The sequence below is a fragment of the Clinocottus analis genome, unplaced genomic scaffold (assembly GCF_023055335.1).
Source record: "Clinocottus analis isolate CAN_PGR_092001 unplaced genomic scaffold, fCliAna1.0.p SCAF_7, whole genome shotgun sequence".
Taxonomy (NCBI): Eukaryota; Metazoa; Chordata; class Actinopteri; order Perciformes; family Cottidae; genus Clinocottus; species Clinocottus analis.
The window spans coordinates 1,058,295-1,085,697 of NW_027176229.1; the positions used below are offsets into that span (position 1 = coordinate 1,058,295).

General features: G+C 44.4%; 1 protein-coding gene across 4 annotated transcripts in view; it reads left to right on the forward strand.

Annotated features, from left to right (window-relative positions):
• Positions 1-8,746: 8,746 nt before the first annotated feature.
• Positions 8,747-27,403, forward strand: part of rusc2 (RUN and SH3 domain containing 2) — a 33,615-nt gene continuing 14,958 nt past the window's right edge. For all 4 annotated transcript variants that reach the window (XM_068604799.1, XM_068604800.1, XM_068604801.1 and 1 more), the window contains exons 1-3: positions 8,747-8,917; positions 22,779-24,547; positions 26,511-27,090. In XM_068604799.1, coding sequence (XP_068460900.1) covers positions 22,970-24,547; positions 26,511-27,090 — 2,158 coding nt within the window. In that variant the 5' untranslated portion in view covers positions 8,747-8,917; positions 22,779-22,969. The remainder of the gene's footprint in view (positions 8,918-22,778; positions 24,548-26,510; positions 27,091-27,403) is intronic.

The window sequence follows — 27,403 nt, forward strand, 5'->3', positions numbered from 1 at the left end:
CACCGACGAACTACCGGCTGAAATCCGTGCAGAGCGGGGCGGCTCTTACGCTGCGTTCAGGGACGGCCGTAAAGGGGAGGGAATTTGGATCACTGCGCACAACACAGTTTGTGTGGGTACACCTTTGTCGTGGTGCATAATGCATTACATATACTTTATTGACAGTCATTAAAAATCCAAAACAGACAATGACTGATATTTTCCATTATAAGCACTTTATTTTGTCAGTAGTGCCACACAAAACTAGGGGCAGGAAGACCAACAGAAACTCCGGCCATCATCTGTCACCTTTATTAAAGCAGAATAGCATTAGCCAAACAATGCTTTCCACATTGTCTACACTGCATGATCGATCAAAACAAACGCGATCAGATGCGCTTGACTTATGCCACTCAAGACATAGAAATCCTCAACCAGAGAAAAAAGGTTTCCCTTAATAGATTTCACAAAATGGGTATATCATGAGTTAAAATTGACATTTTATTTTACATATTGTTCAGTTGAGCTCTGATGGACACAACATTGGGAGAGTAAATGAATACATAAGAAAAAAAAATCAAAAGCACCATGAATGTTAATTAAAAAAAAAAAAAAAGCCATCTTGTAGAAGTCAGATTTACTCTGAGTGAACCTAGTTTCTTTTGATGTCACAGCGGTCTCTAGTGTAACACTTGAGACTTTTTAAGCATACATACAATTCAGAATAATTGCGCTCTTTTATCATATGACAGAAACCTCTTTGTAGTTTTAAAAATGTCTGGCCACCAATAGCAGCTGCAAAAAAAGTTAAATACAGGTACTCTTGTCATGAAACGGGCCCAATAAGCATTCTTTGCTTTCACTACACAGATTGAAAGCTTACCAGTGTCAAAAAAAAAAGAAAAAAAAAAAAAAGGCAGCATTGGAGCAAATGAGTGCTCATAATGTATTTGAGGCTGACAAATTGAAGTTGCGCCAGTGTCAGGCATCATGTGCTCTTGCAAAGTGATCAGGGTTATAGTAATTATTTTCTGCTTTTGTTTATAATAGTGTAATAAGTTCAGTGTTACAGGGTCTTTACTTTCAGTATAGTCACTAAACGCATTGCGGTCTAACGTGCAAAGTATGTCTTTACAAATGAAACATTGGTAAAGCACAATTAAATACTTGGTTTGGAGTCATGTTTACTCACCAAGTGCCATAATAAGAATTAAGTGTGAAATCATTGGCTGAAGTGTTGCCACCATTTCAGGGACCCACTCAAACTGCTATGTTAAAGGTTTAGAAGAAGAAAAAAAAGCTTTGAATGGTCCAAAAGCTGCCAAGACTTGTCATTTTGGCTCAAAGAACCCCATTCATCTTGTAAATAAGATAGATTTCAACGCAATTGTTATTGCATTTTATTTCTCTAAAATAGGACTATCATGGTACAAGCGTCAAGTCAATGAGGCTCATCAGTTAAACACCCAAGAGGTTATCTGAAATGACAACATAATTTAGGAGTAGTTATGGTAAGTGGGAGTAAAAATGATGAAAGGACAGAACATAGATAACCATTATCACCTTTACAATATACACTTACCCCTCAGTTGTCACCAAATCCTCCTTTAATTTTATAGTTTACTTTGGGGCCCACTTTAAAAAAAATAAAAAAAAGGAAGAAAATTACAAGAATCAAGCATCAGTCCAAAAATTTACAACAAAGGACTTTAACAGATATGGAAACTTACCCTGTTGAATGCCCATGCTGGGTGCAGCTTTGGTCTTTGCAGGAAGACTAGATACAAAATTGCCATTAAGCTTTTGGGCAATGGGCTGAGGATTGGACGGGTAGCCCGGGATCTGGAGCTGGGGCACTTGGGGCTGAGACTTTGATGGGTAGCCAGGGAACGGGGTGTGCGGGACCTGGGGCTTTGATGCATAACCAGGGATCTGGGCCTGTGGGAGCAGGGGCTTGGGTGGGTAGCCAGGAAACTGGGTCTGCGGGACCTGGGGCTTGGGCGGGTAGCCAGGAAACTGGGTCTGCGGGACCTGGGGCTTGGGCGGGTAGCCAGGAAACTGGGTCTGCGGGACCTGGGGCTTGGGCGGGTAGCCAGGAAACTGGGTCTGCGGGACCTGGGGCTTGGATGGGTAGCCAGGAAACTGGGTCTGCGGGACCTGGGGCTTGGATGGGTAGCCAGGAAACTGGGTCTGCGGGACCTGGGGCTTGGATGGGTAGCCAGGAAACTGGGTCTGCGGGACCTGGGGCTTGGATGGGTAGCCAGGAAACTGGGTCTGCGGGACCTGGGGCTTGGATGGGTAGCCAGGAAACTGGGTCTGCGGGACCTGGGGCTTGGATGGATAGTCAGAGAACACAGTCTGTGGAACCTGGGGCTGAGGCTTCGACGGATAGCCAGGGAACTGGGCCTGTGGGGACTGGGGCTTGGACGGGTAGCCCGGGAACTGGGCCTGCGGGGACTGGGGCTTGGACGGGTAGCCCGGGAACTGGGCCTGCGGGGACTGAGGCTTGGACGGGTAGCCCGGGAACTGGGCCTGCGGGGACTGAGGCTTGGACGGGTAGCCCGGGAACTGGGCCTGCGGGGACTGAGGCTTGGACGGGTAGCCCGGGAACTGGGCCTGCGGGGACTGAGGCTTGGACGGGTAGCCCGGGAACTGGGCCTGCGGGGACTGAGGCTTGGACGGGTAGCCCGGGAACTGGGCCTGCGGGGACTGAGGCTTGGACGGGTAGCCCGGGAACTGGGCCTGCGGGGACTGAGGCTTGGACGGGTAGCCCGGGAACTGGGCCTGCGGGGACTGAGGCTTGGACGGGTAGCCCGGGAACTGGGCCTGCGGGGACTGAGGCTTGGACGGGTAGCCCGGGAACTGGGCCTGCGGGGACTGAGGCTTGGACGGGTAGCCCGGGAACTGGGCCTGCGGGGACTGAGGCTTGGACGGGTAGCCCGGGAACTGGGCCTGCGGGGACTGAGGCTTGGACGGGTAGCCCGGGAACTGGGCCTGCGGGGACTGAGGCTTGGACGGGTAGCCCGGGAACTGGGCCTGCGGGGACTGAGGCTTGGACGGGTAGCCCGGGAACTGGGCCTGCGGGGACTGAGGCTTGGACGGGTAGCCCGGGAACTGGGCCTGCGGGGACTGAGGCTTGGACGGGTAGCCCGGGAACTGGGCCTGCGGGGACTGAGGCTTGGACGGGTAGCCCGGGAACTGGGCCTGCGGGGACTGAGGCTTGGACGGGTAGCCCGGGAACTGGGCCTGCGGGGACTGAGGCTTGGACGGGTAGCCCGGGAACTGGGCCTGCGGGGACTGGGGCTTGGACGGGTAGCCCGGGAACTGGGCCTGCGGGGACTGGGGCTTGGACGGGTAGCCCGGGAACTGGGCCTGCGGGGACTGGGGCTTGGACGGGTAGCCCGGGAACTGGGCCTGCGGGGACTGGGGCTTGGACGGGTAGCCCGGGAACTGGGCCTGCGGGGACTGGGGCTTGAACGGGTAGCCCGGGAACTGGGCCTGCGGGGACTGGGGCTTGGACGGGTAGCCCGGGGACTGGGGCTTGGATGGGTAGCCCGGGGACTGGGGCTTGGATGGGTAGCCCGGGGACTGGGGCTTGGATGGGTAGCCCGGGGACTGGGCTTGTGGGGACTGGGGCTTGGATGGGTAGCCCGGGAACTGGGCCTGTGGGGACTGGGGCTTGGATGGGTAGCCCGGGAACTGGGCCTGGGGCTTGGATGGGTAGCCCGGGAACTGGGCCTGTGGGGACTGGGGCTTGGATGGGTAGCCCGGGAACTGGGCCTGTGGGGACTGGGGCTTGGATGGGTAGCCCGGGAACTGGGCCTGTGGGGACTGGGGCTTGGATGGGTAGCCCGGGAACTGGGCCTGTGGGGACTGGGGCTTGGATGGGTAGCCCGGGAACTGGGCCTGTGGGGACTGGGCCTGCGGGACCTGGATCTGGGGCTTGGATGGGTAGCTAGGGAACTGGGTCTGCGGGACCTGGATCTGGGGCTTGGATGAGTAGCCCGGGAACTTGATCTGTGGGACCTGGGGCACTGGCTTGGACGGGTAGCCAGGGAACACGGTCTGCGGGACCTGGGGCTGGGACTTGGACGGGTAGCCGGGGAACACGGTCTGCGGGACCTGGGGCTGGGACTTGGACGGGTAGCCGGGGAACATGGTCTGCGGGACCTGGGGCTGGGACTTGGACGGGTAGCCGGGAAACTGGGACTGCGGGGGCTGGGGCTTAGACGGGTAGCGTGGGGGCTGGTTCGGTGGGGGCTGGGGCAGGTAGGCCGGGACCTGGCGTTGGTAGTTTAGACCCTGGGACTGGTAGCCCAGGAGCTTGGACTGAGGCTTGGATGAGTAGCCAGAGACCGGATGTTGATAGTTGAGACCCTGGGACTGGTAGCTCATGTCCCAAATTATAGGTCCAGAACCTTGATAGGAGGCTGTTGGTAAAGGACTCACAAGGTCAACTATCCATTACCTCTTTTGAACCACAAGTTTGGTAAATGCAACATGTTACAAGAGCACTTCTTAAATGTATATACTCAAAGATTAAAACTCTGCATTACAAGTATAATTTTAACCTTTTCTCTTACTTTCAATGCTCGTCTGAAGCTCTCCAATAAGCAGCAGCCATAGCAGCACCACACTACAAAAGAAAGCCATTTATAAACAACAATCTAAATTGTAGTTTAGTGCAAAGAGAACCACTTCAATTTTACCGTAGAACAAGTCCCATGGCTTCAGCCAGAGATGCAATGAAATGCAAACTCGACTGCTTCTATATGATTTCCACTGACCCACCACGACCAAACGTGTCTTCTTTCCACTGTGATGCATTGGCAGGAAACCTGCACAGCAATTATTTAAACTTGTTTTGATAGCCAATCACATCACTCTGTTCCTCAATGACTAAATTGAGAACAGGTGGGCACAATGAGGGTGGGTTTATTGTGGTACACAGGTCTCTTTCATTTTAAATAATGTTAGTTCTGCAAGAAAGACACAATCTCAAGACTCTAGTTGTCTGGGTTCATTACATGATTCAAACATTATTAGTTTATCATTTTTGTTTAGTAAAGTGCATTGTGAGACACATTTGATTGTTAAGGTAATTATGATAGAAGTGCAAACAGCCATGGTGGCAATGATTACTGCAATTGTGCCATATCACTGAAAGCATCAAATATATTATTTTTTGTGAAGTTATTATTGATAACAATCTGATATATTCTAGGACCCAAAGCAGTTTCCTACTACTTGGAATCTCCTCTGGCAGTTGATTGCATGGCAGTTTTTAAAATGAAAGATACAGCAGACATTACCCATATCATATTATCTCTGTAAAAGACAAGTATTTGACCCAGTTATTCAAGCAGATGTCGGCACATACAATAAACCCATACATATATTTTCATGACAACTTTTGGCACCAAAGCTTTAAGGCAGACTTAATTTTCATGTCAGATAGTGCCATCTAGTGGGCGAAACAATGTCCTACTCTGATAAGAAACACTTGTGCACATAACAGGTGACAAATAAAAAATATATGAGTCGAGAAACATAAAAAGCTTGCAAACATGAATAAAAATGGCGTCAATCATTTGCTGTAGCCTCCACAGTCACCACCTCATCTCAAACCAGTTGAACGCTACTGTCATTAAAAAGAGGATTCCTTACATAGGAATGGTTTCCCCTCACCTTAGTGGATTTGGCAAGGAGTGTTCAAGCTCTGCTGGAAGCTTGTGGAACAACAGCTTGAGACATATGTATGCAACATAACAGATGCCGGCTGCCATGAAACCCCAAAGTCACGACTGTTTGCTGTCCTGGCTCCTCAATGGTGGAATGAGCTCCTCATTGACATTAGGGAGCATGAAGTCTCTACATCTTCCGTCGCAAACTAAAAACACATCTTTTTCGACTACACCTTGAATAAGGAAGGTACCGCAGTGTAGCAATTTAGTAGCACTTAAATGTCTCTTACTGATAGCACTATGTAGTTTGACTTTATTGAAGAAATTTTACTTTCCTGAATCTTTTTGTTCTGAGTTTGTACTCACGGTTGAATGCAATTATTGTAAGTCGCTTTGGATAAAAGTGTCAGCTAAATTAAATGTAATGAAAAAGAAAAATAATTTCAAAGCAACAGAGAAACAAATACATAAAATATTTTTTAGTATGTCAAATGCCAAAAATACCAGAATGTTTGACTACATCCAGTGACATTTTTCAGTATGGCTATTCTGACCCTCAATCCTTTGAGCGACAGATATATGAAAAAGGGGGTAAAAGGTCTAGGCACCATGTTATAAAGAAGTATATGTCCTAATTGAATACATACTAAATGCAACAGTACCTACTTTGTGAAATCAGCTGTAGTACGTACTAAAAGTAAAAAAATAAAAAGTATGCGACTTGGAATCAGCTAAAATACGGAATAAACTGATGCACAATGCGATTTATAGTCGGTCACCGTTGATCCCAGATAATTTGAATGAACTTAAAAGGGAACAGAATTAAGTTCACAAACAGAGACAAATTGCATTTTATATTTCTAAGAGATCAATTGCACTATGACCAGTCAGTTGAAGTGGAAGTCATGCACACCCACGAAGAGTCAGGCCTGAAATGATACAGAATCAGGAGGATTGAATTTTACCGTATTGCTGGGAGACTACTGGTCTGGTAGCGAGGAGGCTGAGGCTATTAGTCTGCTGTTAGTAGTAACTAAACTGCTCGGTAATGAAAAGTATTCAGCTATTGGTTGAATTCCTTTTGTCAGTGAGACATTTTCAATTTCATGGTTTTTATAATGAAAATCCAGTGATACAGAAACTGCTGGTGGATAATTTAACCAGCCCTATAACCAAGTCAATAGTCTGTGTTCAGTACATATAAAATCTCAATCAAGTCTCTGGAGGTGACGATGCAGCAAACACCCCTTTTAACTGCTATGTAAATGTTTACCCGGGTCTGAAAACAGAAGCCAAGAGGGAAGTGTCTTAAACTTGCATTATCTCTACTGACCACCAGGGGTGACTCCTGTGGTTGTATAGAAGTCTATGAGAAAATGACTCTACTTCTCTCTTCTCAATCTAGTTTCAAGTCTTCTTCAATAAAGCAAGATGTGTATTGAATAAATTATTATGCATTTACAGTCAGACCATAAAGCAGAGTATGATTTAGGGCGGGGCTACCTGGTCAACTACAGGGAGTAATTTATCGGTGTGAGAGTTTAGGTTGTAAATCTGCTCCTTGGTTAAATGCAGTAACATTAGATAACCAGCAGATGGTGCTCAGTTTATGCACAGGACAAAAGATAACTATCTGAACGCTACTTATGAATGCTCGACACATTTCAGGTCATATCACTGTTACAACAAGATTTCATGAGTATTCTCCTGTGATTAAAAATATTAATAATCAATTAATTAATTCTATATTTGGAAGAATCTCTTGTCGGTAGTGTTTCTTATCTCTCATTTACTACCACTAGTTTGTAATTTGAAGAGGAAAACAATGACTGGAGTGAGTTTGGATTCAAGATTCTTAGAATAGCGTCCACTTTTATACTACCTGGCAATGTATGGTCTATCAAAAACGGCTGTATTTTTTATCTCAGTTTATTTCCAGTTTATGGTCCTTACTGTTATAATAATATTTAATAATATGTTTTTAACTCTATGACCTTTACTGCTGCAGCAATAATACCTTTTCCCTCAGGGTAACGTAATGGTTTTCATAAAAGGAGACACTCCTGCTTTTAAACTGCTGACCATCAGCAGGACTAAGAGGGAGCTGACGAGAGCCAACTGAGATAAATGGATTCAAATCAACATACATATATGAATTGAACATTAGTGAGGGTTAGTTTACCAAATCAAAGAGCGTGCTCTAGACAAAGGCTTTAGGTTTTGCTGTGTTAAATTGCAAAGTTGAATGCAATCCCAGTTACTAATAGATATTTAAAACCTTATTCGTCTCAGTCTGTCGGGACAGTATTGTGTCTTGATTGTGTTTATTATCATTCTATCTGCTGAAGTTGGGATATCTTAATGACACATCAATGCTTTGTCATGACATTTAGAAAACCATTGAATTAAAATGTGAATATAAGCTTACTTTTAAATTTAAATTAACTTAAGAACACAGATATTTTCTGCAGTGCTCATATGGCCAGTGGCGACATCTGCGCTCCACTTACAGTAAACATGATATTTATTCTATCTTCTGCCATTTCAATCAGGTGATTCCAGTTGTATCATTTCACAAAAAAGACCCTAGCACTCAGTCTATGCGTCTCTAATAATCTAATATATTACAATATAATATCATATGATTTAATGTAATATCATGGTATGATATAATATCATGTAATATCATGGTGTGATATAATATCATGTTATATAATTATGCAATATAATGTAATGTAATATAATACTATATAATATAAAGTAACATAATATAATATCATTATGTAATATAATATAATGTAACATAATACCATGTATTATGTAATATAATATATTGATGTAATATAATAAGGTATGATATAATTTAATGTAACATAATATAATATATGCTGTAATATAATACAACATAATAAATATATAGGTGTTAGTATGAATAAATATGTTAGTATCTATATTTAAGATAACATTTTGTGTCTCAGTCTCAAACCAACGGGACTGGGATTAACGGTCCTAATGAGCTCCATCCGTCCCACCCAGGATTAGATAATCCAGTCTGGGACCAAACTGTGACCTCAGGATGACGCGCCGCCGCTCCGGCCCAACCCATCTCTCCCCGCGACGCACCGCCGCTGTCTGCCCCGCAGTCCTTCACGGAGACAACCGAAAGTACCCCGGACTAGCAGCTCCAGCAGCCCGCTGCACCGACAGCTACGACTGCTTTGTGCCGAGACCGACTGGCGACCGGCTGCGTCAAGGTGAGTGTCGTTACATTTAGATTTTAGTGGGGTTATTTGGTCGTGGGGGGGAAATAGCATCGCGTCAGAGGCTGAAAAACAAGCTGAAGCCTCTTGTCGGTCCTAACGTGAAAGACACCGCGTCTCCGTCCGCCCCGCTCCTCATAGCCACGTCGTCTTCAGACAGAAAAGCCTTAAACGCCCTAAAAACAACACGCTAGTATGTTTGGTGGCGTTACGGGTCTTGTTTTTTGTTTTATAACGCAGTGGCACAAAAGGCTGCGCAGCATCGGAAGGTAACGGTTAAAACACCTCAACGGGGTTTCATTGTTTTTTCACGCGTGTTAAATGTAATGGAAATACACAAATAGTCAGTCTTTTAATTCGTTTGTGACAACGTGAGCTGGTGTTGACGTTGTCAGCGCGCGGGCGGCCCGCGCCCTCGACGTTATCTCTGTATTGACCCGATATCGCTCGCTGGAAACAACAGCTACCGTTACATTTGACCGGATGAAGAGACGCGACTTCCGCTTACGGTTACCAAAATAAGAGATCGGTGTCGTTTAGGAAAGAGTTAGGAAATATGACGTCAATAAAAATACAATAATAATATGAATTAAGTAGTACATTCAAAACGTGAAAAGGGAGGAAGTATTTAGGAATATCTAACAAAACACAATACATTTTCAAAAAGTGAGACACTGGGGCAAGAAGAAGAAGGCCATGATCCAAACAGTTAAAATAACATTGGTGTCTTAAAATAACATGGTCGTTTGATGTAGGGAATACAGAGGGATGTTTCAAGGTCACAAAAATACCACAAATCAACACTAGCCAGCAAACTGTCACTTCCTGAGAGTAAAATGTCACAGTGGGATTTGAAAAAAAATTGGCCAACAGTGGGGAAATTGCAGGACTATAGCAGCAGTGCACACCAGAGACACATAGTAAAATAAAAAGTTATATATATATATATATATATATATATATATATATATATATATATATATATATATATATATATATTTATATATATGTGTGTATATATATATATATATATATATATATATATATATATATATATATATATATATATATATGTGTGTGTGTATATATATATGTGTGTATATATATATATATATATATATATATATATATATATATATATATGTGTGTGTGTATATATATATAAACAGTGAAGACAGTTTTAAAAACAGTACCAAAAAAAAAAAAAGTATGTATGTTGCACCAGTTAAAAGTAATTCAAGTGACCCAAGTGATTAAAGTGTTTCTATGTGGTCTACTGTGAGTGTGAGCTCAGTTGGTTGTGCAGCCTGACAGCAGCAGGAAGGAAGGACTTGCAGTACCTCTCCTTCACACCGGGGATGAATCAGTCGGTGTCTGACGGAGCTGTGCAGAGCTGCCAGCACGTCCTGCATGGGATGGGAGGTGTTGTTGGCTTTTCCATCATCCTCCAGTCTCCCGCCTCCTCCACTGCATCCAGTGGACACCCCAGCACGCTGCCGGCCTTCTTTAGCTTGTTCAGTCTCCTCCTGGCAGCTGTCTTGATGCTGCTGCTCTAGAAGACAACTCCATAAAAGATGGCTGATGCCACCACAGAGTCAAAGAAGGTCTTCAGTCGTGCTCCCTGCACTCCAAAAGATCTCAGTCTCCTGAGCATCTTTCTGTTCTGTCCTTTTTTATAAATTGTGTGTGTGCGTGGTCAGGCCAGCCCAGACCCTTTCTCTTCTTTTAATGTGTAAAGGCCATGTTGCAAATCCCAATCGCTTTGAGAAATTGGCGACCAATTCGTGTCCTTTGGTTTAAAAAAATAGGAACAGCAAAGGTATAAACAAATAGTTATATTTTCAATATTTTCTGCGTTGGTGATTAAATATTGCTGTTACAGTCAGAAGAGTGACAGGACAACGCTGCACGTCATCTTGCCTTAATGACTCAAAATTGATGCTACGAAAAATGACAATCATATTTTGAGTTTCGGCAACTATATTGATGCTTGCCACCACTTTTAAAAGTTAGAGTTCAGTCACGTAAGGCATTTCTGCTTGAGAAATGACTCAGACGTACAGCTGTCGATTGACAGAAAGTAACTCTCTTCATAGTGAAAGTCATTTACAGCAATCTTTTTCATGTTTTTGAATGAGATCAAAGCTGGATCTGCCAGCCAGCGTAGGAAGGGACCTGAGGGTATCGAGCAAGTTCCAAGCCTCAACGTCACGTTTTTAAAATCCCAGCTGATTCAGCGTGTAGGGAATGTGTCTTTCTCAACGCGTTATGTAACTTGCTGTGGACGGATGTGCATAGTTTCTCTCTCTCTGTGTTTGTGTGATTTGATCCGTGGTACGAGCGTCTCTGATCTGTAAAAAAAAACACCATCTGCAGAGATCATGCAGCTCCTATTGTCTGTTATCTAGCTTCCTCGAATAGACTGTTTCAGCACTCTCTGCTATCAGTGAAAACAGAAAAAAAATCTATTACTAAATTGTGTTCCGCCAAATATTTTATATTTGCATCATGCATATAGATGGGTGGAGGGCACATTTATCTTAATGTCAGTTTATGACAATTGCTGAATCAAGTGTGTTTCAAGGTGAGTTTGTGACCACGATGCTAAAAGAAACAATAGTCTCATGCGGGGATGTGACTTCCCAGCCGGCTGAGCCCATATGTAGCCCCTGCAGGCCCGCGGTGGTTTGGCCTGGACGTGAACCGCCTCGTGTGGGATGTTGATACAACATTTCTGTCTCAGGGTTTTTCAAGGTATTGTCAAGGTTCTCAGAGTCACTGAGGAAACCACTCGTTTCAAATCGGAGGAAAGGCTATGAAGTCCTTTTTTGACTACTACGGAGTGGGCAGCAGTGTAAAAATAATAAGGTATTACTGCACTTTTCCGTTTGTGTTATTTCGTTTCGACACACAAAGCCACCATTATCAAGACTGTCTGCTTATGTGATGTGGTTCTGTATTTTTTTTTTTAGACTTCCAAATATCAATATCCGTGTCGGGCTTTAATTGAAAGATTAGAATTATGCCGACTAATGCAGACTGTAGTCCAACTCTGCACAAGAAGTACTCGTACTTTCAACCAGCACACATTTCACAGTCAAACTTCAGTTGCTTTTCTTTTTAGTTGCACTTGTACTGGCAAACTCTACCACTGTCCCAATGAAAACATCACCACCGAACTACCACTTCTCATATTTAAATGCATTTTGCGGCTGACGTGCCGCTGAGCATTTGACTTCGTGGCATTTCTACTTTTACTCGTTTAGTTAACTTGAATATTTCGGCCTCTGCGTTGCTTTGGGACTGTGAGTCAAAGTGCATGACCGCAATTTGTGTGTCTGAATGGAAAATATGTGCATGTTGTATGTAACAGCTGCCCTTTTTTGGGACTTTTGAGTCACTTAATTGACACACACAGTCTTTGCCCTCAGGCTTGTTACGGTAGTTCTGTTTCTTTCATGGCTCTCTGCCTGCAATGCCTCACTGATTTAAAGGCTCCCAGAATGAGCTGTTAGTGCATGTGCATTTGTTTGTGTGTATATGTGTGTGTGTATTGCTGCAGCAGATGACTGTTGCTCAGGCCTGCACTGTATTTCGGGCTCATTTGTCTCAGTGTGAAGGAGCACCGAGGGCTGCCGGGACACTATCGATGTACTGTTGACATTCCCACCGTGCCGGTGGCTGCAGCTAAACAACAGTCTGGTAATTTACATCGTGACTGCTAGTTTTCTCTGTCCCTGAACACATTTTTAATATTGTGATTATAGCTGAGCGTCATATAAATATTTAAATCCTTCTGACCTGAAGTTGCACCGAATGCATCCCTGGTTGCTCGTGATGGAGCTCCACAGACTCTGCTCCTCCGCTGCCTTTGCAGTTCCAGGATTACTGGCAGAAACATTCAGTTATCTGCTTTGAAGGGAGGGACAACTTGAAAGATGTCCTCAAGTGCCATGATGATTTCCAATCTTTTTCGGACATTTGTTTTAGCTTGAATGACTCCTCTTTCGATTAGAGAACTAGTCAGCAGTTTATGAAAATCCCTATTAATTGCAGTAATGATAGCATTGCAGTGTGTGTGGGCCATGTGGATTGGAGCCACCATGCTACTACTTAGCGCTGTGCTTTTTACCAATGACCAGTCAAAATCCCAAATGACAATATTTGTCATTGAATTAGTGGAACAGCTTTAATTTTTCAACCCAGGAGAAAGAAAACAAATGCGAGAGCGTGTTTGTTACTTATGAAAGCAAGCAGCGCGTTTCAGTTATCGTGTTTGTCAGATTTGGTTTTTAATGCGTTTTCAAATTTCCGTCAGTCATGACGCTGCCACGCGCTTCTCCCAGTAGAAATGTTTTGGGTTTTGACCCCGCCAGCCGCCGTAGTTTTGGCTTGTGTGACGGCAAACCACAGTTTGAAACGTTGAACAGAAGTTTAATTGTGTAACCTGTTATACTACACTACTATATTGTCGAGATAAACAAATGACACAATGACTTATAAGACTTTACTATAAGTCGGGAAACATCCAGAATGCCCACCGGAAATCCTCTGTGGGTTGTTGGGTCAACACTCCCCTCCGCTTCCTGTGTAAACATCACTCAGCTGTTATTGAGCAAGGCATTCAGCCTTCTAAGTGCTATTGTGGTTCCATGGAGATACCTCTCTCTCGCTGTGTTGGAAGTAGACACGAGTAGTACTCCAGTGGGGTGTTTCCAGAGCAACTCTCGAAGGGATCAGGGTTAGCGAGTGTGCCGGGGCCCACCTCCACTAAAAGTGTTTGCGAGGGCTTTGTGAGGCGCTCTGGCTGTAACCATCTGCAGTACGGCTTGGGTGGACATATGTGTGTGTGCAGCAGCATGGGACGGGAGCATGGAGGGACGAAGGGAGACAATTAGAGAGGCAGAAGTGGGCTAAGGAGAGACGAGTAACACTGCAATGCACACAGTGGATGGAAGAGAGAGGAGCAAGGATTTAGTGAAGCTGAGGGAGATGGAGGGAGGTGATGGATCGAAAGAGGGCTGTGAAGAGAATGAGAGGTGCATGGAAATGGACCAGAGAAAGAGGAGAGGGAGAAGTGAGGAGTCAGCACATGGAGGGAGAGAGAGAGAGAGAGAGAGAGAGAGAGAGAGAGAGAGAGAGAGAGAGAGAGAGAGAGAGAGAGAGATGAATTAAGGTTGGAAGAAGAGAACTGCAGCATTAGAAAGCAGATATTTGCCTCCATGATGTTTTGTATTCACGCAGCCAGTGTGTTTATGTAAAGTAAACCTGGATGTGCAGCAGTGTGACATTATGCTGATTATTCCGTTTTTAAAATAGTTGGCAGTCAATTGAATCGTCACCGTTCTCGACCCATCGTAATAATTCAGATCAGTTAATCCCCTGAAACAAGCTTACTTTTAATACGAGGACACTGGAGGAAAGAGATAACTTCTACTATTTGTAGAATTGGCTGCCTCCAATTGTTTCCGGGCTCATGTGACGTAAACATTTCCAACGAAACATTCATTTGAAAAAATATATATGAGGTGGTTTAGCAGCAATCTAACGGCACCATGACTTACATGCATATAAATTACACAATAATAGAATAATTTTTATGGGTTTTGACGTTCAGACGTAATAGAGGCTTTGAATGTAAAAAAAAAAAAATGAAAGATCCAGGTCGTGCCTGTCCCTCCCGGCTGTGACTGGATGTCAGCTCACACTAATACCAGTTAGCGGTGCGGCACACCGGTGCGCTGTTACGCAAGCGTCCGTAAGCTCCTCAAGTTGAAGCAGAAGAGCTGTTGAGGAGGAGAAACTGTCACTAAGCCTCTGAGAGGAAGCTGAAACCAGGGCCATGTGTTCATCTTCAGGGCGCTTTAGAACACACCGGTAGCTCAAGGGATCAGCTCTGGGTGAAGAAAAAAAAGAAGCACATGCACCTTGTTTCGTGCCATTAGGCGGCAGCATCAGTGCACTTGCTTCCAGAGCCTCGCGATGGAGGATAGCGATCGATGGTGTAATTCCACTAATGACTCGCCATCAGTCTGCTCCGTTTACTGATGTTGATGCAGCACTTTAAAAGAACTGGTTTGAATAAACTGAACCCTTTCCAGCTCAAGCCAGGATGATGACTTGTCGCTGGCCTAGACTCTCGACCTGTGAAGGAGGCAAAGGGATGGGAGCGTTCTCTTAGGAGGAACGCTGCATTGAAAAGGCTTCACATTTCGCTCCGTCAACGAGCACAGTGAGCGATCGGATCGCACCGACGCGTTCAGAGCCGCCCGCAGAGCTTCAAGACTCCTTCCAGAAGAAGTATAAAGAGTCGAGTCTGGAAGAGTTCAGATGCTAAATCTCTTTTTGGGCGCGGCGGCCGAGGAAGTTTCAGGCCTTCACGGTTCCCAGACGATCCATCTTGAAGACTTTCCTCCCTCGCTGCCAGCTGGTCTGAATGTTTCGTAGGACCTAATATACATGTTGTCATTCAGCTCAAAGTACAGCTGAAAATAAATATATCTGAAGCATTTCGCTGAGCCCCAAGAAGCTGACAGAAGTTAGACAAACTGGTGTTGGTGGGAAACTCCACCCTGAACACACGGCTCAGTGTACCGTGTCATTGTGGCATTTCTTGGTTGTTTTTTCTCCACTTCATCCGTCTGGATCTACATATTTTTTGGTGCACTGTGTTTTCCATGTTAGTAAAAAAAAAGAAGAAAAAAGCCGCTAAACAAATTGTCATTGATTGAGCTGCATGCAGTGATGTGAGAGGCCTGTGAAACCTTCAAGGTCGTTCAGTTTCAGAGTCCCTCCTCTTTTCTTTTTTTTAGCTGCCACATTCTTTTTGTCAGGCCTCATTTGAAACTGCAGTGAGATGCTGAATGTGTGCAACAAACAAAAGCTCTTTTCATTCGGTGAGCGGATCGAGATAACACACACACACACACACACACACACACACACACACACACACACACACACACACACACACACAGAGCCTGTGACTCAACAACTAGACAGCTACAGACGGTACCAATGGTGCAGGAGACGAGAGAAAACAGAGACTACTTATTCCAGTGTGAATCAGGTCCTGACTAAATTAATTTACAAACAAGGACAACTGAAATGATTTCAGTCCAATTTTAGATTAGTTTTGTTATTTCTTAACCTAGATGCTAAGATGTCTTTTGACCTGCAAATGAACCAAACTTGGCATCTCAGGTACCAACTGCACTGTATGAAGAAATCCCTCGTTTTACCATAGCAGCTTTTTCTTCTACGTTTTTATTTAATTTATTTAAAGTGGCGATGCAAGAATGCTTTTAGTTTATTTATTATTTAACGTATTCACTACAAGGTCGTCTTCATCATGCGGTCACTGTAAACTGTTTCAGAGTATCACACAGGTGGAAAATACATAATTAATCCATTTTATGACTTACTGCCTCACTTCTTCACCTGAGTTACACATTTAACTTGAATACTCGCTCACAGAGGCGTGAGGAAACAATCAGACATGTAAAATAGAGGGGATTGTAAAATATATATAATTTGATCAATTAGTTTTTTAACATTTGTAGCTTCAAATGTTTTAACGTGGGTCATGATGCTAGAAATCTCAACAACATTATCTCCAGATACATTTCAGTCCTTTTCTGCTCCAACCTCCACACAAAGATGTTGTCTTCTTCCCCATTCAGTTCGACAAAAAATGGCACACGATCACATTCAATAAACACCCCGTCCCACAGTGACAACATCCATCATGTCTCCGCCCAGCTAGGGTGTGCCCCCCTGCCCCCACCCGGACTCCGACTTATTCCTGGAAGTACAGCCCTAATGATATAAGAGGGAGGATGTTCTTTGTTACAGCTTTGGTTTCCTTTCCCCCTCAGTGTGTGTGCTAGTTTCATAAATGGGTCAATTTCCCACCCTGCTCTCCAACATGATGACGTACAGTAATGTGGGGTTTGCCAAAGAGCCCCGTCGAGGACGTGTTGGTGGAGAAAACTCCAATCTAATTGGCTCTTCAGCCAATAAGGCCGATGAGCCCAGGTTCAGAAACTTCTCTTCTTTCAGGGTGTCTTTTTGAAAAGGTTATCTTGAATAAATAGAACCCTACAATGAATCCCTCCTTATCAGAGCATCGGAAAGACAACCCTGGAGGCATTTCTGTCTTTTCTAGTTTTCTCTTCATTTTGTAATCATGTGGTTCTGTCTGGAAAACTTTCTCTGTTGAATCCCTTAGTGTTACTGTATGTCCCACTTGGTCCTAGTGAATGTTCGGGATGCTCAAGAATTGTCAAGCGTTGCTTTTTCCCCTCGAAACCAGGACTTTGAGAGCCCTCTGTTCAATGCTGCTTTAAATGTATCCTATAATACTCCATGAAGGGATTTTAAATCAATAATGCTGTGAATGCCACGCCAGCAAAACATTAAAAAGTTACTGTGATGTGTTTTCATTTCACCGTGAGACAGTAAAAAAAAAAAAACAGAAGTTAATTGTGAATGCTGTTATCTAAGTCGAAAGGCACACGTGTCTGGATTTTCCTTGGTTGACATGGTTACTTGTCATTGACGCACTTTCCCCTCTATAGGTTGTTTTTGTGTTGGTTTTTTTCTTCTCACGGTGGCTCGCCCGCAGCACGGCTGCGCCCGATTGGCTGGCCGCCGCTCAGAGTCCCCTGATGCTGCGTGGGAAATGAAATGCGATTGGCCCGGCTCCGCGTCTTTGTTCTCGTTAACCCGTGATCCGATGTGATCCGCTGTAATCTGGCAATAACAAAGATCTCAGGGTCTTATTGTTGACTTAAAGGGACAAGGACCGACTCCGTGAAATTATCTTTGCTGAGAAGCTGAACAATATCATCATTCAACTATTACTTTCTTTGAATTTTAGCGTTCATGCAGAGAGATGTGGCGATAAGGGCAAGTTGTATTTGTGCCTTTGTCCTTCATTCAGATAATTAACATAAATTCCTGCTAGTTTATTAGCATGAAAAGGCCCTTGTGCATAAAGCTGGACGCTTCCTCTGGCTGTGGCGTTCAAAACAAGGGCACATAATGGCCGCTTCTACTCAATGGTCCCATTCAGAAGTTTCTCTGTTTCAGTTTCTGTGTGCATATTTGAATACTTGAACAGTCTGGCAGCCAAAAAGGCGTTTGTGTAAGAGACAGCATTGAGTCCAGCACCACCACAACATGCTGTGTCCATGTGTGACACATGGGACACATTTCTGAGGTCTTTTTGTTGTTGTTTTTTTGTTGTTGTCTTTCAGGAATGCCATATATATATATATATATATATATATATATATATATATATATATATATATATATATATATATATATATATATATATATATATATATACACACACACACACAGCATCAACAGGGTGAACAATGCCGCTCATAAGAGTTTTTCAATCTTATCAGGGTCATCTTTGTATTTTTTTATTAAATGGTGGAGGTTGTATTGTAATTATCTTCATTAGATTTTCTGTCAGGTCTCAACTCTTTTCTGATTTTTTTTTCCTCTTAAAAACTCATTTTCTTTGCCTAAAAGCTCACAGCAGTTTCCCTGACATTGCTTTTGGAAGCTAATTTAAAGCCTTTTGATGAAAATGACAGTCCAACTCTGTTCAGACATTTGTACTCGTCTTCCCGTACTGATGTAAAGTAAAGTACAGCAATGTAAAGTAATGGATTAGTTATCAACTATTAAATTACTTGCCAACTATTTTGATTGTTGATAAATCATTTTTAATGATTTTTTAAGAAATAAAAAAAAGAAAAATGATCTGATTCCAGATGATTAAATGTGAATATGTTCTGGTTTATTTAATCCTCTGTGATCGTAAACTGAATATCTATAATATATATAGTTGTTGGCAAAACAAGACCTTTAAGGATGTCGGCTTACGTTTGGGAAAAACTAGTTGACATTTTAACAACTAATCGATTAAATTGAGAACATAATTTACAGATTAATAGACGCTAAAAATAATTGCCAGAAACTTTTGGTACCAGTGTCTCATTAAAAGGCAATAAATTAAATCAACCAACCTTCATTCATCTTCCACCATCAGTAAAAACAATAAAGTTTGAAGGAACCAGCCGATATTAAGAACTAGACGGCGCTGATCGTTTTGTGTATAAATACTCAGTAACAGTCTGAGTCATTTACTGACGTTACATTCTCGACGAGGATATTTACAAGAATGGTTCATTAAAAATACAAAAAAAGACATAAAGCAAAAGCTAGAGACACAAAAGATACAGTTTTGCCAGCAGCATATGTTCATGTCTTGTCTGAACTCACATTACACAACAGAGCCTGCAGCGAATCTCTTAAACCAGTGGCTCTCTTCCTTGTCTGAGAGTGACTGCACTCTTGACCTGAAGCATCACCATCATCTTAATAATGTCACTTCCACTGGCAGGAACCATCAGACTTCATTCACAGACATATACAAGTATTTGTACACTATTTGCACACTATTAAAAGAAATGTCTGGAAATATTACGACTGCTATAGCTTGGGCTGTTCATTGCAGTCCAGTGCTTCAGTGTTATGTATCGTAGGATCTCTGAGCTTCAGTGTTATGTATCGTAGGATCTCTGTGCTTCAGTGTTATGTATCGTAGGATCTCTGTGTTTCAGTGTTATGTATCGTAGGATCTCTGTGTTTCAGTGTTATGTATCGTAGGATCTCTGTGCTTCAGTGTTATGTATCGTAGGATCTCTGTGCTTCAGTGTTATGTATCGTAGGATCTCTGTGCTTCAGTGTTATGTATCGTAGGATCTCTGTGCTTCAGTGTTATGTATCGTAGGATCTCTGTGTTTCAGTGTTATGTATCGTAGGATCTCTGTGCTTCAGTGTTATGTATCGTAGGATCTCTGTGTTTCAGTGTTATGTATCGTAGGATATCTGTGCTTCAGTGTTATGTATCGTAGGATCTCTGTGCTTCAGTGTTATGTATCGTAGATCTCTGTGCTTCAGTGTTATGTATCGTAGATCTCTGTGCTTCAGTGTTATGTATCGTAGATCTCTGTGTTTCAGTGTTATGTATCGTAGATCTCTGTGTTTCAGTGTTATGTATCGTAGATCTCTGAGCTTCAGTGTTATGTATCGTAGATCTCTGTGTTTCAGTGTTATGTATCGTAGATCTCTGTGTTTCAGTGTTATGTATCGTAGATCTCTGTGTTTCAGTGTTATGTATCGTAGGATCTCTGTGTTTCAGTGTTATGTATCGTAGATCTCTGTGTTTCAGTGTTATGTATCGTAGATCTCTGTGTTTCAGTGTTATGTATCGTAGGATCTCTGTGTTTCAGTGTTATGTATCGTAGATCTCTGTGTTTCAGTGTTATGTATCGTAGATCTCTGTGCTTCAGTGTTATGTATCGGCTTATCTCTGACTTCCTCCATGATGTCAGGTTACTAAAGCGGTGCTCTGAGAATAACAGGCTTTTTCTGCTGCGGCTACTACACAAACAATACAGACTGCACTCATCTATAGTCACGCCAGAGAGTAATTAATAAAATATGTCACCTTATTTGTGCAGCACTTCTTCAAAACAAAGTGCTTTACATGGGAAAATTCAAGAATGATAAAATCCGACAATTACTAACGTTAGTAAACTCGTAAGCTTAGTACAAGTTATTTGTTGCTTAACTAAGTGACCTAACTTACAGTTAGGTCACTTACTTACACTTAGTTACAGTTTCAAAATTGTCTTAGGTTATTATAATATATAGGTTGTATTGTCAGCAAATATGCATTTTACTAAAAGATATGTCATGGTTTAACTGATAATGGTCTTGCCTTCCATCAAGAATTCATCTTTTTTTTTTTAAGTACACAGTGCAGCAGGAGGTTATTGTTTAGGGCTGTGAGATAAAAAGGTTGTGGCCCCTCCTTTGTAGGTGAAGCTGAAGCCTCCCTGACAGGTAATACCATTCCACCCCTCCATTTTAAAGGTCATTTATCAAGAGTGACGTCTCCGTTATTACTCCTCCTGAACTGGTCCCACACACAGACCTGCAGTCAGCAGCCTCACCTGCTAGTTCTTGTGCTCATAAAGGTCCTGTTAGTTATTGTCATCATCAGAATCTGTATTTGTGTGTCTCTTCAATGTGTCGTAATGTAACACCTGATTTATTTTTTCTCTCTCTCCCTCGTCTTAACCACACTTAAATTTAATTTCAAATTAGCTTTTTAATGGGCCGACTCTATCTGGGATTATGTTTCACTAAGCAGCTATAATAGAGGAATTACTCTAAGTCTACGTTAGTCCGGTCCAGGTCATGATCCGGTGAGCAAACACAGCAAACTTTCTTCATCCCTGATACAGCTCATATTGTACTTTGTAGTACTTTACTCGGGGAAATGAAACATGTTACAAAGGGTGAATTAACTTACGCAAGCCGAGTTTGATAAACCAGAGACAGAAATATCCATCCATCCAAAATTCAGTTTCACTGACAACATTTATTTTAGGAAACAGTAAAAGCTCCATAAACGCATGATGAAAACCGGTTTGTCAGCGTCTCCCAGCTGTTGAACTGCATTGCTCACAGTGCAATGTGACACTGTGTGACATCTCACACTGTGCAAAACAAAGCTCTCAGACTTCCATGTCATTTTAGATAAGCGTGCGACAGAACGGCTGATGGAAAAATGACTTCTCAACATCAGTGAGCCAAATAAGAAAACTGTTGACAGAAGAAATGACATCCTGCAGCAATGCAGAGAAAACATTGTCTCAACCCTGAGACACCAACATAGATAAGGGGGATCTTCAGTGTGACACAGCAGGTCAACAGTAGATGCCACATAATAGTGGTGAATGCCTACTGGAAGCTGGAAACCTGAAGATTATTTTGAGATACAGCAGTGTGTGTCAGAGAAGAAATTCATTAAATAAGATTGTACGGCTTAAGACTGAGGTATATGATGGCCATTCGTATGCTCGCTTCTGTCTCATAAAGTGTTGATTCTATTTGTTAAAATGGCAACTGTTTGTCTTATACCACTGGAGAATTCATATCAATCATGCAAAATACCACATTAGAAAGTATTACATTATTCCACAAGCATAAGATAAAAAGCTATTTGTTTGCTGCAATACTCCACTTAATTATTATTTGACATCTAAAACCACAAACAGAGTAAAGGTTCATCAGTATGGAAACATTGCTGATCGATGCTTCAGCAGCCGTGTGTATCATTATCTGCATCTAGGTTTAGTGTCAAATGTCCACGAATCAGAATCACACAGTGCTAAGACCCGTCACATGATTTTAAATGAACCGTTTGATGACATGAACAAATAATCAGCTGAACTGTTTATCGGCCTTCAAAGTGAGAGCGACGTGAACTGTGTGATGAGGCGTCTATTTATTCTTATTTCCATCTCGGTGTGACAGAGGATGGTGAGGGAAACTGTTGGTGTGCGTGTGCGCGTCATTTAGGGTGTAACATGCGAATGATCTCATAGCCAGAGTCAGCTGGTGTGTGTGTGTGTGTTTGTGTGTGTGTGTGGGGATGACTCACCATGCTCAGTGCACAGATGAGTCTAGAAGGATGTAGCGCTGTACTACTTTTAGATAATAACATCATTATTGGTGAACTTGACTTGGATATTTCCTAGGAAACACAAAAAAAAAGATGTGATGACAATGAGGAACATATTTGCCATAAAACAAAAAAGTATTTGTCTCAACTGTTAATGAGGAAATTATTGTTGTAATCTGATCGCTCCATTTCCAGGACGCTCTCGCTCTCTCTCTCTCTCTGTGATTTACGGCCATGTGGTCTTGAGGTTGCTGAATGTGCCCGTAATGCCTGTCCTCTCTCTGTACTTTCCAGATGTACCACTCGGACCACGGTGTTGACTTCCATGACCTCTCCTTCCACATCCCCGGCAGCCCCTCAGAGCTGGGCCTGGCACACAGAGAGTGAACTCGGCCACCACCAACAGACCACACATCTACCGCCCCTTCACCCACACAGGGCCTCCCTCTGCTCCAGTGTCCCCCCCCCTCCCTCTCACCTCGATCATGGACAGCGCTCCCAAGCTGTCAGGTGAGACCCTGATCGTGCATCACATCCCGCTGGTGCACTGCCAGGTGACCGGCAGGCGGCAGGGCGGCTGCGGGATCTCGCTGAAGAGAGGCAAGCCGTTCGTCCCGCCGGAGAACCTGGGCTTGAGTCGCACCACGTCGCTCCCCGAGAGAGACGTCCTTCAGAGGGAGGCTCTGGTCTACAGCAGCCTTGTTCAGACCTCCAGCGGCTCCTGGGCCTCCCACAACGGCGGGAGGCAGAGGAAGGTGGGCGGGAGGGGAGGCAGCACGGCGAGCGACGACTCATCGTTCACCTCCAGCAATTCGGAGGACCAGCTGATCAGCGCTCACACGTTGCCCAGGGCCAAACCGAGGAACAGGAACCCACTGCGTCACAACCCGTTCCTGCTGAACACCGAGGACGAGGATGAAGAAGAGGAGGAAGAGGGCGAGGAGGAGGAGGAGGAGGACGGTGACAACCTGAGCGGTTACCTTGAAGACTCCTCTTTTCACCTTCACAGTGACACCAACTCTGCCCTGGACGAGGGGATGGCTCCTTTCCACTTGCACGACCTCGGCTTCGCCGCCGAGCCCTTCCTTCTGCACCGGTCAGCGGGCAGAAGCACCCGGGAGTCCCTAAGGGCGGCGGCCTCCGACCTCTCTGCCCACCTGGAGGACCTGGAGATCCTGGGACTGGATGGCCAACTGCGCCTCGGCAGCAGCGGCTCCAACGCGTCCATGGACTGCGGCGAGCAAGACTGGGGCGAGGACGACGGGGAGGACGAGGACCACCCCATGCGGTGCGGGCGCAGCTCCTCCAGCTCCTGCACGCAGCACTGCTCCTGCTGCGCGCTCTCCCAGAACTACCCTCGGCACTTCCCCGAGTCCTTCTCGGAGCCCTTCTCGGAGTGCCAGCGGGGCTACGGCAGCGACTCCTCCTGCAACAGCTCCGACGGCGTGTTGGTGAACTTCAGCGCCATTTACAACAAGATGAACAACAGCGTTCCGGAGAAGCCGCCGGCGTCCGGGCACGCCAACCTCAACAGCTCCACCGAGCACTCCTGCACCTCCTCTGTTTCGGATCTGCCGGGAAGCAAGCGAGACTCCACGGGGGGGGCTTTCTATTTGGACCTTCACACCTCCCCAACGGAACCCCCTCTTTCACAACAACAACCGTCCTGCCTCGGCAGCGCCTTCCCTCTCATCCGCGAGCCGCACCTGTCCACCTCCTCCACCTGCTCCTGCGCCGCGGAGCACCAGGGGGCTCTGCTGGACCTCGACGCCAACTGCAACTCCTACCACCCTCCGCACTCCGGGTCGTCCGGAGACCTCGTTTCCTGTCTGCAGAGCCAGGCGCGGCTGGTCGTCGCCACCCAGAACTACTACAAGCTGGTGACCTGCGACCTGTCGTCGCAGTCGTCCCCGAGCCCCGCGGGCTCCTCCGTCAACAGCTGCTCCGACGAGCACAGCAAAGGCAGCCCCACCCCGACCCAGCCCAACGAGTACTTCCTGTTCAGGCAGAGAGCCGACGAGGAGGGTGTGGAGGAAGAGGACGAAGATGGAGAGTCTTCCAGGGTGAGTAGAGAGTCTTCCCCGCACTACAATATATATTTTCAGAATATGTTGCTTTTAAAAAACTATGTCTACTTATACATGTTTGGCCACATAAAACATTGACTTTCTTTCAAAAGTGACGCCATAATTATGTTTGTAAGATGTACTCACCTTTGCTCACACAACATACAACAATATTGTATTTTTGGCCACTACTTCATCTGTTTCCATATTGTTGGATTAATGGCCTGTTGAAATAGGAGTAATAAAGTATTTTTAGACAGAAGGTCTTAAAGTTTCAGGTATTGCCGTATCTTTAGCTGATTCTTGGTGTTTAGATCCTCCTCCTTTGTGTGGGCTCCTTGCTTGTCATGTTCTTGATCAGCTATACTCTCAGAGGCGACGCTTTCTGTGTTGCTATTATTTTGTTTATAAAACAGTGACGGGTAAATGTGTCTGTAATACAGGACTTGGAAGAACGTAGAGTTCAAAAGTTGGTAGAAATAAACAGATTTGCTTATTTAATGCAGCGTTTCAGATAAATAGAACTGAAAATCGAGATGAATACCTAATCAAAACATTTTCTCTTAGTATCCAATTTCTACTCCAGTTTTAAAACACTCAGCTTGCCGTAGGCGGAATGCATAATTAATTAAGTCAAGGCAGTGCGTTTAGTTCATTTACACCAACAAGTTAAAGTAGTTTGTTAAGTGATACGAATTAAAGTCTGAGTAGGTAAAGGAAAGGACTGCATCAGACTCAACAGGGACATAAATAGACTCTAAATGGTTTGGAATAAATAACATTACATTTATTTAACACCCAAAATTCCCTGTGACAGTGACACAATCTTAAAATAGCCATGACCCTGGTATTAGTCTTATTATTTAAACCACGGCCACAGTCTGGGGTTATCTGATACCATGTCTGAGGATTATTTTAGTCATGTAGAGCTGCCGGCATATTAATGCCGGGCAGTCACAGAGCCACTGTGTCTAGCATGAGGGCAATTCAGGACCGGCAGGTTTGTTGTTGTCCTAAAGATGTTTTACAATGTTTTAAAGATATTTGGGGGGAGGGGGGGGGGTACGGATTCAAATAACACTTGGGCTGATGCCAATGTTTTTGTAGTTATTTATTCCCCCTTTTTTAAATTAATTCAGCATTTCAGTACACACTGCAATATAACCTTCTTTCAAATTAAAATATCTCTTTAAAAAAAAAGCTTTTTATAGTTGCCAAATAACAACCTACTTAATTAAAGAATGTTTCAGTGCTTATTTTCCAAACAAATATATTTTTTGTAAAAAGTAAATTAAAGGTAATTAGAAACACACATCTTTTACCTCTTAATAATGTAATAGTCCAACACAAAATGTACTTTCTCCCACTTTTTTTTGGAAAAAATTGCATCGTGTCAAGCCAGTGCCTAATTTACCTCTTCCAAATATTAATCTTTCCCTTAATAGAGCTTGAACGTATGAAAAATGTAACCCAATGCAACCTCCGTTAACGTTAGCTGTTAGCTCCTTTATTGAGCCGACAGGACTGCGCTGACCACCGGCAGCTAACAGCTAACAGCTAACAGCTAACAGCTAACGTTAACTAGCTCCCCTGCTGACTTAAAGACACAGATTTGTTGTTGACAATGTAGCGTTGCTGTCAGCGACACATGAGTGTGTAGTGCTATTTTGCACATGTCCAGTACCGATTGGGCAGGATGTAGGGATCGGTGTCGAGTGATAAATGACGCGATACCGGATTTCTGATACTAGTATCACACAACAGAAATATATCAGCCGCTGCCATCGGTGAATGTCATCTTATTGGCTGATGGCGGTCGACGGGGCAAACATGGGCCGGTACCGATGTCCTGTCGATGAGTAATCTGACCTTTGAACCGTGGTTAGTAATCTGTTTTATCTGATCAACTATTGGAAAAAAATCTGACGTCCATCTTTCCTTATCCCTCCTCCTTATGCAGCGAGATGATGACGATGGTGGTGATGAGGAGGAGGAGGATGAGAAGGATGAGGAGAAGAAGAAGAATCAGCAGGTGGCCGTTGGAGCCGACGGCGCCGCTGCCGCGATGGAAGGCCAGGTGTACGTCAACGTCTCCCCTCCCGTGATTGGCCGCGCCGTAATCGGCGCTTCCTCGGGGAGCCGCCTCCGCTCTCGCAGCTACGACCGCAACCTGGACAAGTCTCCGTCCCCCCGGCTCGGATCGCTGGAGCGCATGCTGAGCTGCCCCGTCCGGCTCAGCGAGGGCGCCCTTCCGACGCCGCCGGCTCCCCCGCGGGTCACCTCCTTCGCGGAGATCGCGAGAAGCAAGCGGAGAAACGGAGGCTCGGGGGGTTCGCCGCCGGTGAAGGCGCCCGCCGACCCGTTCTCCTCCACTTACTCCACCCACTCCCACTCCTCCCTGGATTTCTCTCCGATCCCGGAGCAGCGTTCGGAGGGCGACTGTCAGAGCCTGTCGCCTGTACCCTTCACCAGATGTTACAGTCAAGGCAGTGCTGAGCGGCACCTGCAGGGGGCGAGAGAGAGCCGCACCAAGGCCGAAGGTACGTCTCCTCTTACTGCATTTATTTACGTATTGGTTTATTTAACAGGAACATTGCACATTAATAAATACAGCGTTTACTGTGTTCTATCTAACAGCACATAAGCGTCAAGTCAAATGTAAACATGTCTTCTTTTTTTTTCAAAGTAAAAACATGACCCAAATGGCGGCAAACAAAAAAGACCATACCATAAAAACATTGAACACATCCAAACCAAACAAACAAATTATATAAAGTATACAAACAAAACAATGGAAACAAAAGAACTGCATAATAGATCTTAAAAATTAAAACATCAAAGGACGACATCACT